The sequence below is a fragment of the Dermacentor andersoni genome, chromosome 11, assembly GCF_023375885.2.
Source record: "Dermacentor andersoni chromosome 11, qqDerAnde1_hic_scaffold, whole genome shotgun sequence".
Taxonomy (NCBI): Eukaryota; Metazoa; Arthropoda; class Arachnida; order Ixodida; family Ixodidae; genus Dermacentor; species Dermacentor andersoni.
The window spans coordinates 97,930,721-97,949,129 of record NC_092824.1 but is presented as its reverse complement, the minus strand read 5'-3'; the positions used below and the strand labels follow the sequence as shown (position 1 = coordinate 97,949,129).

The following is an 18,409-nucleotide window of genomic DNA, read 5'->3' as shown; positions in this document are numbered from 1 at the left end:
AAAAGTAATGAGCTTCCCTTTGAGTTATCATAAATTGTTTCTTTCCTGATTTCGTTTTTTGCTCTTAAGTAAAGTTCCTCTTAAGTACCAAACTCGTACTCGTTGGCGCCCCCTAGTGGCGCAATGCGGAAACACACCACGTGTGCGCCTTTAACGAGAGTGAGAGCGTGTTCTTTAAGCTGGCATGGCGTATGGCACTGCTGTTCGGTTCCCGTACATATGCAGCCGGAAGAGAGCGACGGCCAAATCCGGTTGGCATGTTTTCGAAAGCGAATGCCGCCGCTGTATCTCTCTCGCTCTGCCTCCATACTCTTCCGCTTTCATTGGCGACTTTCGCCCGCGTCTAACGGCCAGCGACGCAGGACGTGTGTGTGTGTGTGTAGGGGGGGGGGGGGGTTATCCGGCGTGACACACACCACGAGGTGACGCTGCAATAGCAGCAGCAGCAGCAGCAGTAAGTAGCGGTCGCCCGCTAGATGAATACGTAAGATGCGGGAACAAATAAAAAATACAAGAGATAGACGTTCGAGGGTCGTACGTAAGCTTCCGCGGCCCGCTGACGGCATTCGGTGCTCGCACGCTAGCGGGTTCCACGACCTGTTGCACCTTTTCTGGCTGCTTTCTTCCGCGTCTGCTTCGAAGAGCGGGCACTGTCGAACTACCGACAGGATCACGTACGTGCGCAAACTTTCCGAGACTTTCGCTTGAGATACGAAAGCGGAGAGTGGCGACAAATACTGGACGCTCTGTTCTTGCTTTTCGTTCGCGATGCGCGAAGGGTCCACGCACTTATCGGGCAAAGCGCGGGTGAAAGTTTTAAAACGGCCCCTCGCCCGCAGCCGCGGAGGGGCGCAGCTGTCACGAGCGCGTTGGCTCGCCGGCTTGGCTAGGCTTGGCTGCTCGCGTTTTTTTTTTTTCCGTATCTCCGGAACAGTTCACTAAACTTTCTCCCGGAGCGGAGTCGAGTCGAGGCAAGGTTGTAAAAAACGGACATCGACGGCCTTTTCTCCGGAGTCTTAGTCACCATTTCTCCTTCTTTCCCTTTATTTCCTTCTTGTCTTCTTACGTTGTTTCTGTGATCCGCTCTTAGCTTTCTTTCTCTGCTTCAGCGCGAGAAGTTCATTATTTCACGTTTATCTTATCATTCGCACTAGAGTGAATACCATCACGTTTCACTACCCGAAGACGCTCTCTGAAGGCAACACTTTCAAAACGTGTAGGCTGCGCGGTGCCGTTGTTTTTTCTCTCTTTCTTTCTTTTCGGGAGCGGGAAATACCCGGTTCTTATCGATTCTATGACACCTTCCCTGCGTGCTCTCGCGTAGGCAGCTTCCAGCCTCGCCACGTTTTTCTTCCTTAACGAACTACGCAAGCCGCCTTTTCATTTTCTTTTAAATTGAAATCCTGTTTTCTTTGCAGAGCCAATAACATTCACGGTTTTCAGCCCCGAGGATTGCGGAAACAGATAACCTAACTCCTTTTTCTGCGCCCTGTGGTGATTCCTTGCACCGAGGGAATAAATTAAAGCCGGTTGGGGGGCAGGATAGCGGCAACAGAAAACTTCGCTTCCATTTCTACACTCTCACTGGCCGTCTGCCACGCAAAACACGTGCGTACGATAAACGGGAAAACCGGTGGTGCCGTTGCTTCGCGTATAAATTTCACTGGTCACATTATTTTTCTTTTTATGCGCTATCGTTTCCCTCTCGTTGAGGCTTCTCTATCTTTTTTTTTCTTGCTGGAATGACATTGCGTGCGGTTCATGTTTTGGCGCTTCTTGCATCGGAAACGATGCGGAGTCGAGCGACCCCTAAGCCGTTATGGCGCGACGTGTAGTGAAATGTGCAATGGGAGATAACTTTTGCAGTGACCGGACGTCTCAGGGAAATGTTTTATTTACTTGTTTCGTGTATACTGTGGACACGAGTTTCCGTGCCGCAAGGGTGAAATAAATTAAAGATGACAATGCACAACATAAACGAACACACACACACACAAACACACACACACAAACACACTCACACACGCACGCACGCACACACACGCACGCACGCACACAAATTAAAACGCGCGCATACAAGTCTCACAAAGTTATCTGAGGAAGCGCAGTATTCAACAATGTTCAAGAATTTTAAGGCACCTGAAAGTGTGGCACAAGCGTCGTTTTGTGACGGCAATCATGTCTGTATTTGCGACAGCATTTGTCACGACTTATCACAACACTTTCACGAATTATCACAACACTTAGAAACTATAACAACAATTATCAGCAATTGCCACAGCTATGATGATGATGATGATTATGAAGAAGCCTCAATCAATGGCACAAACCCACTATGGGGGATAGGCCACGAATTGGGTGGTAATATGATTGAATAAATAAAAGAATTTGGTTAATAAATAACATAAAATACATATATAATCCAAGATGAAAAATAAACTGCGAATACATGAGTAAAACTAGTAATTAATACTATAGTAAGCCTTCCACAGCTATCGTTATGGCAGCAACAACAACGATGACGACGACAACGACACTGCTGCCACAGCTATCGTTAAGGCAGCAGTGTCGCTGTCGTTGTCGTCGTTGTTGTTATTATTATTGTTCTTGTTGTTGTTGCTGTTGATCATATGAATGTTTATAAGCCGAAAAAGACAGTGTATTTGGCACTTCCGAATAGCTGGCCCTACAAAAAAATGTATTCTTTTCCATTTTATATATTTAAAGTAAGAGAAACCATATCCGTAGAACATAGATATCCACGAGAAGTCTACAGACGGCCTAGTAAATGGCGTTCTTTCTCGTCACAAAGCAACCAACGGGCAGTCAAACACGCCCTAGAGGAGGTTTTCGGAATAACTTCTGCCACCACCTGTGCAACGTCCACCCGCATCTTGCTCAGGGGCGGTTTGCGGCTAAAAGAAATTGATTTGCGTTTACAGAGGCGTTAAGGGACATCTGCCAGAGAGAGAGAGTTTATTCACAGAAAGACAGAGAGCTCGGCCTGAGCTATAGCTTGCTCTGGCCTGCCTCTCAACACTTCGAAAAAGGGGGCATGGGGAGGAAAAGAGCCGCGTGCTGCTGCTGCTGCTGATGCCGATGATATAGTGGGGAACAGGTGCGTATGCTGAAGTTCACAACATTGTGGCACCTCTAAAGCCGTGCGTCTAGCCCAGTCGCTTTCAAAAGGACTTCTGCCAAGTTTTGCACCGACTGCAGGTTAGGTCAAGGTAGAAAGGTCATAGAAAAATTTATCATTGCGGTAGATAATGCTGTCCTCAGCGAGCAATCTAACTGGGGATGATACGTTTGCGGGCAAGTCATTAATGTATATTAAACGGAGTAATTGACCGATGACACTGCCTTGGGAAAAGTTATTCACTATATATTGAAATATATATATGTAGTGAAAATATTGCTGACGCAAAGACAGGAAATTACGAAGCCGAGATGGTATTAATGCATCTAGACCAAGGGGACACGACGTTGAAATCAAATGGCAATGAGGTGCAGTATCGAAAGCTTTAGATAAATCAAGAAAGAGTCAGTCTGTTTAGTCTTAGCGTTCGTGTTAAAGTGAAGGTCAGTCGTGAATTCAAATAAGTGCGTGTCACATGAGTAGCCTTTTCAGATTTCAGATTTATTGTCTTAATGTGGTACATTTTAACAGGTACGGAACGAGTAGCACGATAGGATTTCCCAAAGTTGAGAAATGTCGAGGGGGCGTCACCCTGATTAGAGAATAAGAACTTCTTGGATTCAAGGCGACCATAGACATGGGACACTATAACATGCTCAAGTAATTTGCAGCATATGCATGTTTGTGAAGTACGTCGATAATTACCAGGCGAGTGCCTGTCACCAGACTTGAAAAGGGGAACGACCTTAGCGATCTTCCCGTTCCTAGGTAGTCCGCCAGATGATAATGATTGGTTAAAAATGAGACAATGCGGCTGGAAATCACTGTAGTGTTCATTAGCATTTTTGAGTTTACGTTATTAATGTCGAACGAAGTAGAAGCTTTAAGACTGGTAATCAGGTTAGAGGCACCTTTAGAAGAGGCAGTAATAATAATAATAAATACATTCTTTATGTGCGGATTTACAGGGTACAATTATGGGCCTGCCCAACCCAACAGACGGCTTGGGAGGAGTACCCGGTAGCAAGAGACGAGTTAGAGCATGCACCACTATCGGTTTACATCACAAAAATAACTAGACTATAGGCAGGAAGAAAAGGGGAATCAAATCAAGCATACAAATTGAAGATAACGGACTTTACGTCTTTCCGACTGCCTAAGGAGAACACACTAATTGGGAGGTCATTCAGAACAATTGTAACATAGCAAGCACGAACACGTTCCCCATATCTAGCCAGCACTCTGGGCAAAATGAAATGATCTCGTGGACGCAATGATTGGAGCCATGAAGGCGAAGCTTTGCTCTGGAACAAACGGCACATTGAACAGTCTTCCCGATTTCCGAGTACGCTTTCGAAATAACACGACCATCTTGATCAGAAAGCGGAATTCATTTTACATCGTGTATTGCAATGCGTTTAGTATAATTAATAGGGCAAATTACTTCCCAGAATTTTTCAAGGAATATTGCTGATAAGTAAGGGCAAGTCCTGAGAATATTTCTTTTTGGCTGCGCCTAATGCCTTGTAACAGGCTTACAGGCATTCCTTTTACTTATCCCAATAAGAGGCAGTATTCTTACGTCTCGCGGTATAGTACAAGCGTTGCTTTCTATTTCCTAGCGATCGAAATTGTTTAGTAAACCAAAAGTTCAGTTATATCACTCGATATAGAGATTAGGGGGCGCATACTTGTCAGCTAACCCTAATATTGTGTATTTAAATAAACATACAAAAGCAGCGGTTGATGGCGGAAATTCACGGTGACATCGGTACGAGTCTGCAGTCATCGGTTGTCCGCATGTCTTTGGAAGACGTGTGCGAACGTCCATAACGGTCGAAACTGTGTCCGTAACCGGCCCACACTGCGCGGTGGGTCCAGCCGAGGCCGGCGCGTCCACGACGGATTTCTACGGCCATGCGTGGACGGAGTGCGCATGCGCGAGCTCGCTCTCTTCGGCGGGAGGTGTGATCTGACGCGAATAACGCCGATAATGCCGCGATCCGCCCGGTGCCCTCCCTGCCCATTACGAGACGTCGCGAGGCGGTTGCGCGCATCGGATGGGCGTCGGCGCACGACCTGTGGGGGCACGGACCACACAATCAAGCAAGTACGACAGCAGCTACAGCGGCAAGCGGTAAGCGCGACGTCGAGCGAACACGAGAGAGAGCAAGGATGGCCAACGCGTAGCCGCATTTACTCGATTCTAACGGGCACTTTAATTCCTGAAAGTTTGAGTAAGAAAAGGACGTGCGTCTGGAGATGACGATATATTTTTTTTTTGTTCGCGGATTGGATTGAGCTTGGTCTGTACTGATACTGCAGTTACTGCGTACTGCATACTGCAACAGCCTAAATGTGTGTTTATGGAGCCCTTGTTCTTGATACATATAGTATTGTTGTCATGTACGTACATTGCACGAACTAATACAGGTAATATAGCAGATGGTCGTAGCCACTGAGCTACCGCGGCCGGTAGCTCAGTGGCTCTCTCTCTCTCTCTCTCTCTCTCTCTCTCTCGCTCTGTTTCCCGTATATTGAAATTCGGCAAGCGATCAGGAAATGAAATCGAGGGCATTGCTTTCTTCTTCTTTTTTTTCTGGCCATGAAAAAAGATCAGGTGCGTGTTACAACCGAGCGCATGCGGTAAGCGGCATCATTTCGGGACGTCCTGATTGCAGGCCGTGTCACTCAAGCTGTCGTCGTGGCTTGCTGCAGCGCGCGCTACCCCGTAACGGACCGGGCGAACCAGAAAGGGACCGGCGGGGAAACGGAAGGTCGAACCGCGCGCGAGATTTAGTGGGCGGGCTCGGTCACGCGCCGCAATAAAGGGTTAACCCGCATATGACACGCGCAACAAGGCGGGCCGACCTGGAGGCTGCGCGTTAAACGCTCGACGTTTGAGGAACGGCGCGGAAGCTTGTAATTCGAACATCGCCGAAGGTACTGCTGCGTTGCTCGCTATACACGCGCGGCGGGAAAAACAAAGAAAGAAGTGTGAGACGTGGCTGCTGGGTCACGCGGCCTTGCACGAGTTCTACAACGGACGGTGATCGTATTTTTCTTTTTCTTTCTCGCTACCTTGCCCCCCCCCCTCCCCCCCATTTTTTTTTTTCATCATTCGGTTGCTCAGATAAACCTGGGCGTGGTAGTATCGGGGTGCATTCGTGTGATGCCGGCGCGGGCATCACGTTCCGCTTCGGGAGGCACCGCTCATCTCGGTCGACCCGTTTCGGCCTGTCCGAAGACGCACTGAACCCGATCTTGGAGTTTGCCAAAATGCAGGTCTAAGCCTGTAGAGTCTTTGCGTACACGAGAAGCCGCAAACACAGGGAGGGCAGTGGGCGGTCAATACGGCGTGCCCTTTCCAATGATACCTCTGCCGGTAGCGTGTATATATATATATATAGAACCGGAGAGGTTTGCCCGGGAGCACTTCTAGCACACAGGTAGCATACAGATTTCATTCCCTAATGTAAGTGTATTGTATTCGTATTCACTGCATTGTCCGTGCGATTCTGGGTAGGATGTAGGTGTTATTCCTTAAAAATTAAGTGAACTCTTACTCTTGTTTACCACCCTGCTTTTCATATCTACTTGTTTTCCCTCTCTCGTTGTCTTTAAATGTTGGGTATTGTTAACAAACACTCCTTGGACCTAAACCCTCGGACTTCTCCAGAGGCATTCTACAGCGTAAAAATTTTGAAGTTCGTCGGAAATGTAAAATTTAATATGCTATCCTCCAACGCGTTTTGTGTTTCACGCTTTTATTACTTGATGCAATACTATTACTTGAACAGCTCGTTACATGCAAAGCTTGTTACAAATAAAAAGCTGGCTCGAGCTTCAAGCATAACGATTTCTTTTATTTGGAGCCTTCTTCCGTTTCTTGAACCTAAAATAGAACTGTTATATTTTTCTTCCGCTTTATCGACGTGATAGAAAAAGATGGCACACGAATGCGACGTCGGCTACTCCTTACATGATGATCGTATAATTTATTGAACGTACACTGGCCGCCAGTCTTATTTCATTTTATGTTATGTTGCTTTGTTTACAAGTTTTGGTGGTGAAAATAGTTAATGGTTGTGATTTGATCGTTGCTTCTTTTTCCGGGCGCAAGTCTGCTCCATAAATAGTTAAGAGACTGAGAAAGTTTAACGATGTCCGGAGAGGTTGGTCTAGCGCGTAGACTTAAATCGTTAACGCAGAGATTGGCACTGTCTGGTTCCCTACCGTCCCTGCAACGTGGCAATATAATATCTCCGTCCGCATGGGCACAGTAACAGCACTAAACGTAAAGGTCTCTGTCGGAAAATGCTCGTTGTAGTTTAAAGCCTTCGGTTGTTTGTGGGTCACAACTTTCAGATTCAGGAATCAGACATGTACACGACAGACAGTCAACGTGCGTCGCAAACGCCAGCATCTGCAAAGAGGCGTTGAATCGATTTCATTGCTTTGCGATGCAGCACCATTTGGTGGCCATAGGCCTAAAATTTTTTCTAGTAAAAAGAAATTACGATGCGAATCAAGTGAACGAAGCTCTTGTTCGAGGCGCTGCTGCTGTCTATGCATAATATCAATCAATCAATCAATCAATCAATCAATCAATCAATCAATCAATCAATCAATCAATCAATCAATCAATCAATCAATCTTCTCGTCGCGACAGTGACAAGAATTTTATTGGAGCGTCCTGAGGAACTTGATTCTCGTCGTGTTTCTTTTTCCTTTCGTGCTTCTTCTGCTCAACGTTACCTCGATGCGTGCAATAATATTTACATTGCCCCGGCTTTCTCTTTCTTTCTTTTTCGCCGACATTGTGCAGAGTCTGTGCGGTTGTGCGAGTTCCGGACCGTGAGCGGCAAGATCCTGAAGACGGTGGACGCCGTGTTCCAGAACGTGACCACCCTGGAGGAGTGCCGGCGGCTGTGCCTCAGCGTGCCCTACCGGTGCCACTCGTTCGACCTGGGCGACCCGGAGAACAGCGTGTGCCGCATCAGTCACCACGCGAGGGCGTCGCTGTCGCACATCGAGAACCCCTACCTCGAGATACCCGGCGCCGCCACCAACGAGCTCGCCGCCTGCTACAACGGTCAGTGGAACGTTCGACACGGCGGCCACTCGGCACCGGGATCGGGGCCTGCCCTGTAGAAGTGTAGCCTCAGAGGAGTGGGGGTACGACGATCTCGGCTTGTCACCCGCCGTGGTTGCTCAGTGGCTATGGTGTTAGGCTGCTGAGCACAAGGTCGCGGGATCGAATCCCGGCCACGGCGGCCGCATTTCGATGGGGGCGAAATGCGAAAACACCCGTGTACTTATATTTAGGCGCACGTTAAAGAACCCCAGGTGGTCGAAATTTCCGGAGTCCTCCACTACGGCGTGCCTCATAATCAGAAAGTGGTTTTGGCACGTAAAACCCCATAATTTAATCTCGGCTTGTCGTTTCTATAGAATTATATATAGGCGGACCTCGATCACGCAATGTAGGCATTCGTCTGACGAAAAATGCCGGCCGATACCGAAGGCAGTGCAACCCGCCGTGGTTGCTCAGTGGCTATGGTGTTAGGCTGCTGAGCACGAGGTCGTGGGATCGAATCCCGGCCGCGGCGGCCGCATTTCGATGAGGGCGAAATGCGAAAACACTCGTGTACTTATATTTAGTTGCACGTTTAAGAACCCCAGGTGGTCGAAATTTCCGGAGTCCTCCACTACGGCGTGCCTCATGAGAAAGTGGTTTTGGCACGTTAAACCCCATAATTTAATTAATTAAGGTGGTGCACTCTAACGTGGCGTCTCAAAGGGCTAGCTGTCACGATGAGGGACTTTGGCACGAGAGAAGGGTGCGTGCGTGCGATCGTGGCCTGCAATAAAGAAAAAAGAAAGTGCGATAGTAGTCAGACGTTTAGAGCGTTGGGGCTGCTGCAACGGAAGACAGAGGTTCGATCCCGCCATAGATCATGCATTTCTTTATAGCCATACAATTGCGCGTCATCCACTTTGGAAATATCTGACAGGAATCGCGAGGTTAGTGGAGCGATCGCGATCTCATCACAGTGTGCACGAAATCTCAAAAGTGGTACGAAGTGTGTAGTATACCTATGCTATCGCGTATACTTAAATGTTAGCGCGGCTATAGATCTGGCCTAGTCTTTTGCGTTAGATGAAGGTCAAAGCCTCCTGCATAAAAAAAAAAAGATACTGGCAAGCGTAACAGCTCCCTAAATAAGTGGTTTCAATACTTCTATGAGCCAGTTTCGATTTCTGTAACCAGGAGGTCGACCCGTCATGACGTCATGAAACGTTGGCTCGCTCCGGTCTTGCGATCGCTGCGGCTGCCCATTTACAGAAAAAGCGGATGATGTCCAATTGTGTCTCAACGTACATTCTTTTGAATGCAATGAAAAGTCAACAGCAACACAAAATGGACCTCTGTGATATTTGTGAGGGACAATAAACACAAGTTCGTATTTCCACTGTTTATGCACTCACACAAAAGGTTTCGCTGTACATAGATTTTAACTCATTGGATCTGCTGCATTTTTTTTTATTGACGACGTCATCCTATCTAGCCTTATTGCTACCCGACGTCGGGAAATTTCGTTCACCGTCAAGACGTCACGATAATGTCGATGACTCGAAATCTGGCATTTTGAGGCCAACATCTATATCCATTTAAAATGCGTTAAAGTACTTCCGAACCTCCAGATTTGTTAGACTTCGTTTAACCTCCTAGAAACCTGTAGTAAAGTTTCAAAAACTTCAAAAATGTGTGTCAGTGTGTTTGAAGGGTGTGTGTGTCCGAAGGGGGTTCTTGCACACCGATGTACAGTTCTATAGATTTGAGCTCGACTTCGTTACCGTTCACTAATGTAGCTTTTTGGGTTTGTTGGCAGTTCGTGCGACCTGTAAACGTAACGCGTATGCCTTCTCATAGACCTTTACTTGAGTTATAGACCCTATAATGCTGTTTTATGGACGTGTATTTTTGACTGCGTAAAGGAATGCAGATTGTCTGTAGACTAGCATCGCTGGTCAGTTTGCTTCCTTTGCTCTGTAGTGGCCAGATTAAAGTACTTAGAGATACGTTACTTGGGAAAATTTTGTCAGTGATAGTCGACGAAAACGTTCTAGTGTTCTCATGTATAGTCGGTGCCCATTCTTTTACATAATGGTGCCAAAATAAGCTGCGCGCTGGCACAGAAATTTAGTTTCTTTCTGTTGCCGCCTGTCTCCTTCTTTTCTTCTTTAACAGCATATGAATGACCTAGCGGCGGCCATACTGAAGCTGTAATAATAGATGAAACCAGTGGCTACACATATAAGCTCCCTGACACATAGCCCGACATCAGCTCTTTGCGCGGTCCCACGGTCCCACGCAGTGCGACCGGCGCAATTTTTGACACAGGCTGCACCCTCCTAAGGGTCTAAGCGATGTACTCCGAGCCGCATAACGAATGTGCGTAAACCAGTACGCAGGGAATCGGAAAGACAAAAAATAAAAAAAAAATAAAGAAGAGAAGCGTCCAAGGTACGTCCGATTCGTCAGCTCCGTGGTCGAGTCCTGTTTGCCTGCATTTCTTTTGCGTTAATGTGCAGAATGGGAGCTAATAAATCATGGTTGCACCCCGTGCCACGCAGATTGGGCCACTCTGTTTTGTGCGACGTTGAGTCGGCGCCGCCGAACATTCCGTCCATGGACTTGGCGCTACGACGCCCGAAATTCATGCAGCGTTGCCGAGGGCTTAGACTCTGGCACTCCCTGCACACATGTTACCGACTGTTTTCTACACATGCACATGCAGGGTGTTTCTACACATGCAGGGTGTTCAAGAAAATGCGTTCAAAATTTCTTAGATAGGGAAGATGCGATAATAGTGCGACTTCGTTCGTATTGATTTCGCCACATAAGCGTACGCTTTAAGATGACTCGAAGCGTTAACTAGACAAGAACGTTTTGAAAATTTGACTCAGTACCATTTCAACCGGAACAATCAAACGCCTTAATGCAAGACAAGTGAGTACCCATTTCAGAGAAATTTCGACCGCATTTTTTGTAACACATCGTATATGGACATTGAGAGTGGTTGAATAAAAACGTAAGGCCAAAGTACATACGTCGTGTATAGTCAGTCTACGAGCTTACGCTGTTATGGACTCGTGATCCACCGGTGGTCTGTAAGCAGTTAGTGAGCTACACATAAGCTAAACTGTCTATAGATATCTGTAGACTATGAGCTAGTCCGGAGAACACAAAAGACAATAGAAATCGTCTGTGCCTGGGCTACACACAACAGTCTATAGAATTTATCAAAAGTATATTGTGGCCTTTAACATCCCAGAGCAGCTCGCAGGTGACGGACGCCGTGGTGGAATACGGGCAGGAGCTCAGAATTACGTTTGACCACCTCGAATTCTTTAACCTCCATCTAGAGCACCGTAATGGAGCCCCAGCCGAGCACACGTGACCGTACCTTTGCAGGTCTATAGACTTTATTTTCCAGAAGGCGCAAACCTATAAGGAAGGCAAAATCGTGCACTAGGAGTTACTGCAGAAAAGGTGGGCTAGTTGAAAACTTGACAGTATTGAATATTTCTAGCGCTTTTAAGAAAGGATTGAAGTGAGCAGGAAGAAAAGGAATGCCGCCACCGTCGGTGTTCCAGCGTTTAGTCCATCATTCATTTTGGAACGCCGAACTATCGGCTCAAGGAGAAATGCTGGACTGCTGGATACAGATGGAACGCTGGATCTAGAATTCCAGCGTTTAGTACAACGATCAAGTCCAGCGTTCCGTACGTCCCGCTCTCTTCTTCTTCCTTCTTAAGGGCACTGCAAATATTAAAAAAATAGCGTTTTCTTTGAAGTCCATAGTTGCCATGGCAGGTATGCAGACGTTACTGGTTAAAACGTGCATATCTGTATGAATGCAAATCAGAAGTATAAATTCATTTTTGCAAGGTGACATTCCTTGCGGCATCTACAGTGCTGCATAGACTTCTTAAGGGCGCTGTAAATATTCAAAGACAGCAGTTTTTTGAAATCCATAGTCACCATGGCAGGTATGCAGACGTTACTGCTCAAAACGTGCATGCATGTATGAATGCAAATCAGAAGTATAAATTCATTTTTGCGAGGGGACATTCCTTGCGGCATCTACAGTGCTGCATAGATTTAGTCAGGTCAGGTATGGCTACCTTCGACTCGCACCTTCGAAACGTGGCGAGAACAAAAAGAAATATGTTCTCGAACCATTAATTCAAAACCTCGCCCCCTGCGATAAGACAGAGAGACCTCTCCGCGTGGTGGGTCGGCGCGTTGTCTTGATAAACGAGGACTCGAAGACCTAGTACCCGGCCTTCTCGTGCAGTCGGTTAGTGGTGGAGTTCACACTCTGACTCGCCTGGAAATTGAAGACCTCGTGGCGGAGCCGGAAACACTGCCAGCGGAAAAGACTGCCTCACTCTTGCCACAGCTTGAGGATGGCACAGGGTCCGCGGTATACGGGAGCCAATGAACCGTCATCTATTTCGCTTTCCGGGTGAACGAGACGTGGATTGGAAGGGTTTCTCTAACTCGTGTCGGCACGTCCTTTCATGTTCCGTGTGCGTACTTGGGGTCAAAGCACTTGAGGTCGAAGTCTAATCGCCCTGGGGTGACATAACGAACTCGTTTTCTGATATTGTTTCTATTACGTTCTGTATAAAAGAAAAGCGCTGCGACGTCCTCTGAGCGACGTCCAGTGAGGAGCAGTGGCCTCTGGTAGTGAGAAAAAAAAATGTCCAAAATTTAAGTCAAGGAAACAAGACGGAGCTGAACGATACATGCGGTGGCTAGGAAATGATTTATTGAAGAAGCGAAATGAATTCACAAAATAAGTTCCTACCTGCTAGTTCAACTTTCGATGCTACTAAACTATGCTTTCGTCCACTTGAGCCTGCATTGGGGAGAGAGGAAGAGGAAAGGTGAGGATGCCAATACGGTGTGCGCATCCGGTTTGCAACCCTACACAGGGCAAAGGGTTAGCGTAAAATATATCTCGTTAACGACGGCAGGTACTGCGTTACCTGTTGACAGAGGCCTGGACTCATTGATTAAAAAGCCGTTCCAGAGAGAAGCAGAACAGCAGGAAAAGACGTGCATTTGCAGGGCCAAGTGGCACTATAGGAGAATCGCAACCAGAAATGAAAAATGAATGCTTTTTAATAAATTCGGCTTGACCTATTCCCTCTTCTGGCTGACCAACTCTGGGCTGTCCAGCAAGCCCACGATGCGGCCGAGAGGCTTGGTCTTCCGGTTCCCACGTGGGAGCGGCCCGCTTCATGGTGACTCACGATCTGCAGGACTTCGATAAAGTTTTACCATACCATACCATATTTCACGTACACGTTGTACGTACTATAAGTGCGAGACAGCATGCTTACCGCATACATCATCATCATCATCATCAGCCTGGTTATGCCCACTGCAGGGCAAAGGCCTCTCCCATACTTCTCCAACTACCCCGGTCATGTACTAATTGTGGCCATGTTGTCCCTGCAAACTTCTTAATCTCATCCGCCCACCTAACTTTCTGCCGCCCTCTGCTACGCTTTCCTTCCCTTGGAATCCATTACCGCATACGTTGCGTGCTATTCATATCGTACTAAAGCATCCAGATTCTGCGAACTTTGATATGCCGACATGTGTTGTGCCAACCCGGCCTCACCTCTTTCGTGTTTTTTTTTTCCTTTTCACTTTTTCGGCGTGCAGTGACCATTCAGTGCAAGGCGCGAGAGATGGTCGCCATGGTGAAGACGAGCAAGATCTTCAACGGCAAGGTCTACGCCAAGGCGAGGCCCAACTCGTGCGTCACCGACGTGGTCAACAGCCTCGACTTCCAGATACGCATGGCCTACCACGAGCTCGACTGCGATGTCAAGCAGGAGGTCAGTCAGGTCATGAACTTTCCGTATTCTCTCTCTTTTTTTTTCGAATGGCGATAACGCCTCGAGTGCGTGACAGTAGAGTATCTCGGCATTGCGTTACCATTACCGATACCGCCTGCCACCGAGAGCGGGCGCGTTGAGTTTGTCGCGCATGCGCAGTCGGGGACCGGGTGTGTCGGTAAAGGTGTAACGGTGCGAGCTTGCCGAAATACTCTAATGATATCCCATGTTTAGTTCAAGCCTACTTGTTTCGATAACTTCAGCTAAAGCGAGATGATCGAAACAGGCTATTCCCTGAGCGGTCGTCAGCGATTGTCGGCTGCAGGACTTACGCCTCCAACAATTCACTGCCACCATGTCAGCCCTGTATCATCCTTGTACATGCCCCGAAACTTTATCTTATCTGTTAAATTATGAGCGCTTCCCTGCTTTATGTTTTCTTTTTTATACTGACCGGTTGCGCAACATTCAATGAACTGAATGCGATAGCTGGGGCTACGTGCTTGCGGTTGCTTAATGTGCTGATAAACGGTTGCATTTAAAATAGTAATTAGGGTCAATTGCTTTTTGTCTAAACTGCCAGTGGCAAAGGAAGTATACATCGTCACCGCTGAATGGGAACGGCGCCTAGAGACCAGCGTTCAAGCGTTTGCCTCGCTGTGAACTTCCAATCGGCCATTCAAAGGACTTCGAGATTCACGACGCGTAGAAGAAACCCTGCTGAGGAGAAGAAGAAGAAGCAGAAGAAGAGGAAGAAGAAGCAGAAGCAGAAGACGCAGAATCAGAAACAGGAGAAGAAGCAGAAGAAGAAGCAGAAGAAGCAGCGGCAGAAGAAGAAGTAGAAGAAGAAAGGAAACACACCGTATATGAGAAATTGGGAAAGGGGCCTATGTAAGAGCGTGCGGATCTCACGAGTAGCACCACAATGAGCCGCGAGGTCCGATGGTGAAACCAGGAAGAGAGGAAAACATGGCACCGTTCTGGGACGTGCGCGCGTGCTTCCAGACGGCGTTAATTAATCACGACTCTCGTCGTTGAAGGTGCTAATAGCTTATATCCATCACGCCGGATAGGACCATTCATTCCGACAGTCTATAGACGACCTCGCTACATCCCAGGTGCGCGCGCGCGCGCGCGCGAGTATTTCTCTTCCGATTGCGAAACTGCGAGCCTGTCTGTGCGGATCTTCGACAAGCGCGCTTCGTAGCTCTCATTTTCTTTTCATTACCGATCTACACGCGAACCACTTAGGCCGCTCAAAGTACGGCCGCTCGTGACAACGCTAATTACCATCCCTTTGTGCCGCGGTGCGTTCCTGCACGTTCACGAGCGCCTGCCATCGATTCTTGTTGCTCGTTTGTCAGGTGCCTGCAGCGAGTGCGTTGGTGTTTGCTCGGCAGGAGCCTTGGGCTTCCGCGGTATTCTTTACTTCAGCGAGTGAGTTTAGGTATTGAACGATGTTGCAGTTGTTACCTTCCGTGTGTTTATTCTTCTGCGTTGCGTGTTTTGTGCGTGTTGTGCGCCTGTCCTGTCTCCTGTGCGTTATCGTTTTGTTTATCGTGGTCGTTTACCTGGACTAGCGTGCTAGGCGTGCCGAGAGGCAAACCTCGACTGTTTATTTCTTTGAACAAGTCTCTCCCTCTGTGTGTTTTAGCTATGCACAGTGACAGGCTAACCTAACATGTTTGTGACCTGCCTTGGCTACCTGCATGCATAGCCAAAAAACGTTCACTCGTAAGCATTTGAAGGCTGACACGGGACAGCCTCACAGGAACCTAGTTATTGCAGCGTCTTCGCAGTCTTAGCTTGTGCATATTTCTTTCCTTTTTTTTTTCACAACCATGTGGCACTGCAGCGCATGCTACAGATAGCGCCGTCCAATCAGGAGCGCGATCACCCGAATGCACCCGTTCCTATGTGCTATCACGTGAGAACGTCGTATGCGCACTTCTGCGCACGATTTAGAGCGCCGTCTACTCGTGCACGTAAGAAAAAGTGCACGTGAGAAAAAAATAGAAGACAGTATAACCTCGTTCGGTTTCCGTCTTAAGACGGAAAAACGTCGACGGTTATACTGCGCTATACCTTCTACGTATGCGTTTATAAATGATCCAGTTAAGGTAAAGACAGAGTAAGCTGTAACAGCTCGCCTGTTCACAAGCTGCTAGGCTGCTAAGTTGTGCTAGGCTCGCAAAACTTGTCCACATTATCTCGCGCCATAAAACAGGGAGAATTTCGCAACAACTATGCTTACTGTTCAGAACTATACGCTTGGGCACGTCTCTTAACTAAGAGAGGGGTAAATTTGACCGTAACTATAAACAACCGACACCCCCATTCCTGAGTTCCTTGGCTTACTCATAAAAATATTGTCTTATCATGCCGGTGCCTGGAACATTTCCTAGGCACGCCTTTTCATTATTCTTCAACGTTGCGCCATCGTTGCTTAAGAAACGACGCTCAAAAAAGAGTAACGACGATCATAACACTGCGAGCATCAGCGACTTTTCTTTCGACGACTTCTCTAGCTGCCCATGCACTGAAACTCCGCTTACATTTCTCTCTCTCTCTCTCTCTCTCTCTCTCTCGTGTTCGCCAGTGGCTCCCCGTGCTGCTTTCTTCCTACCAACGGAGCGGGTTTCTTTTTGTTTTGTTTTTTCGCCAGTAGGGAAAGTGCAGCGAACCGCGACGAAAGTTTACATAACGGCTGTGTCCGACGAGAGAGCGCAAGGCATCTTCAATTCCGAAAAAGAAACTCTCCTCGGTTCATAGCGGAAGAGGAAAGGAGTGAAAGAAGACGATGCGTCACCCGAAACGACCGACAAACGCAGTGGACTCGCGATTCCTTCCGTTTCCTCCCTGGACTCTTCCCTTTACGTATGAAACTATAATGTACTCTCTTTCCGCGCAAGCCTTGAGTCAAAGTCACTCGCGTGTACAGTAGCAGCTGCGCTTGAGCGTGCGTTGAAATAATAATAAAAAAACGCCTTCAAATTGTTTGTATACTGCCTACTGCCTCGGTAAAATTGTGCAGTACAGTAAAAGCTACGAAGTTCTCCTGAGACGTTTCTCAGAGGGCGGTAGCGATTGGCGCCGGCGATTAGTTGTTACGCTGCACGTTTACTAATATTCAGGCGGATTCCTTAAGATCATTGTCTGCTCGTTGTTACCGCTTCAGCAGACTGCGTTTCCATTGGTGTATGAGTGTATACGCTCGTGCACCGCGAAGGACTACCGTGTGATTCGGTGTGCATTCTCATTGGACTTTAGCTAGCTGGCTAACGATCCCCTACGGATGGTCATTACAGCGCTGGGAAGAGTAGTGCCGAGACCGCATAGCTCTCGCGCTGCGTGCTGCTTTCAGGTGAGGTTTCATCAAGCTTTTAAATGACTATTCCTTGCAGCGTCGTCTGCTCACTGTAGCCTCTGCAGCATACGACATGACCACGTGACCACCGAGAGGCGTGTCACGTACGACACGCAGGTATGTGGTACATAAGGCACGTGTGCACGCGCTCTTCTCTGAATGGCTGGTGCGCCTAGGTGGGGGATTCATTATAGGGCGGAAGAGTAGGAAAGGCTAAGCTTCGAACGTGCCGAAAGCGCGTGTCACTTGCTCTTCAAGGTGCACGTCTATCGCTCGCAGCGCCGTCTGTTTAATGCAATTGGTAGCAGACGATAAATAGCCACGGACCTCCACAGCGAGGATGGATAAAGTGCATCAGCAGACGCTCGCCATCGTGACTCGCTGGTGTGGGCTCTACCTTCAGCTGCAGTGCACGCATTTAGTCGGATAACGTGTATACATAGGCAACGACCCCAGTCCCAAAAGAGCTAAGCACGAGATGGGTGATGGGAGCCGGGAAAGCCGAAAGGTTTTTGGGGGGAGGGGCGTCCCACCGCTGTACAGTATACACACCTATACGAATGCGGCTTTGGCTTTCGTCATACTCGGCTTGGCTTCGCGTGACGAGCGGGGTGTGCGTTTCACCGCTACGTCCGCCGGCGTCCGTCCGCGTTGGCGGCAGAGCGCGCAGCTTATGGAGCCGAATCACGCGATTTGTGGTCAAACCCGAGGGTGTTGTGCCAACTTCGTGTCACCGTTCGTCTTTCTTTGTCTGGCCGGGGGCATCGGCCGCGCATCGAGGGTTTTTGCTCCGGGATGCAGAAGTAGCGGGGTGGTAGCAGTGACTCAAAAGGTTACTTCTCAGATCGTAAACGAATGCTGCACGTACCTGGCACTGTACGCAACTTGCGCGCGAAAGAGGTTAAAAGGGTTAGAATAAATAAATCGCTCCGTTAAACCGTTCCAGTACGTTGATTTTTCTACGAACAGATGAGTGA

General features: G+C 48.0%; 1 protein-coding gene across 2 annotated transcripts in view; it reads left to right on the top strand.

The window, feature by feature from the left end:
* Positions 1-18,409, top strand: part of LOC126538976 (uncharacterized) — a 121,948-nt gene that overhangs the window by 34,049 nt on the left and 69,490 nt on the right. Inside the window, exons 4-5 of one of the 2 annotated variants that reach the window (XM_050185662.3) lie at positions 7,968-8,234; positions 13,890-14,065. In XM_050185662.3, coding sequence (XP_050041619.2) covers positions 7,968-8,234; positions 13,890-14,065 — 443 coding nt within the window. Of the gene's footprint in view, positions 1-7,967; positions 8,235-13,889; positions 14,075-18,409 lie in introns of both variants that reach the window. The other variant, XM_055075200.2, reaches the window with a different exon arrangement.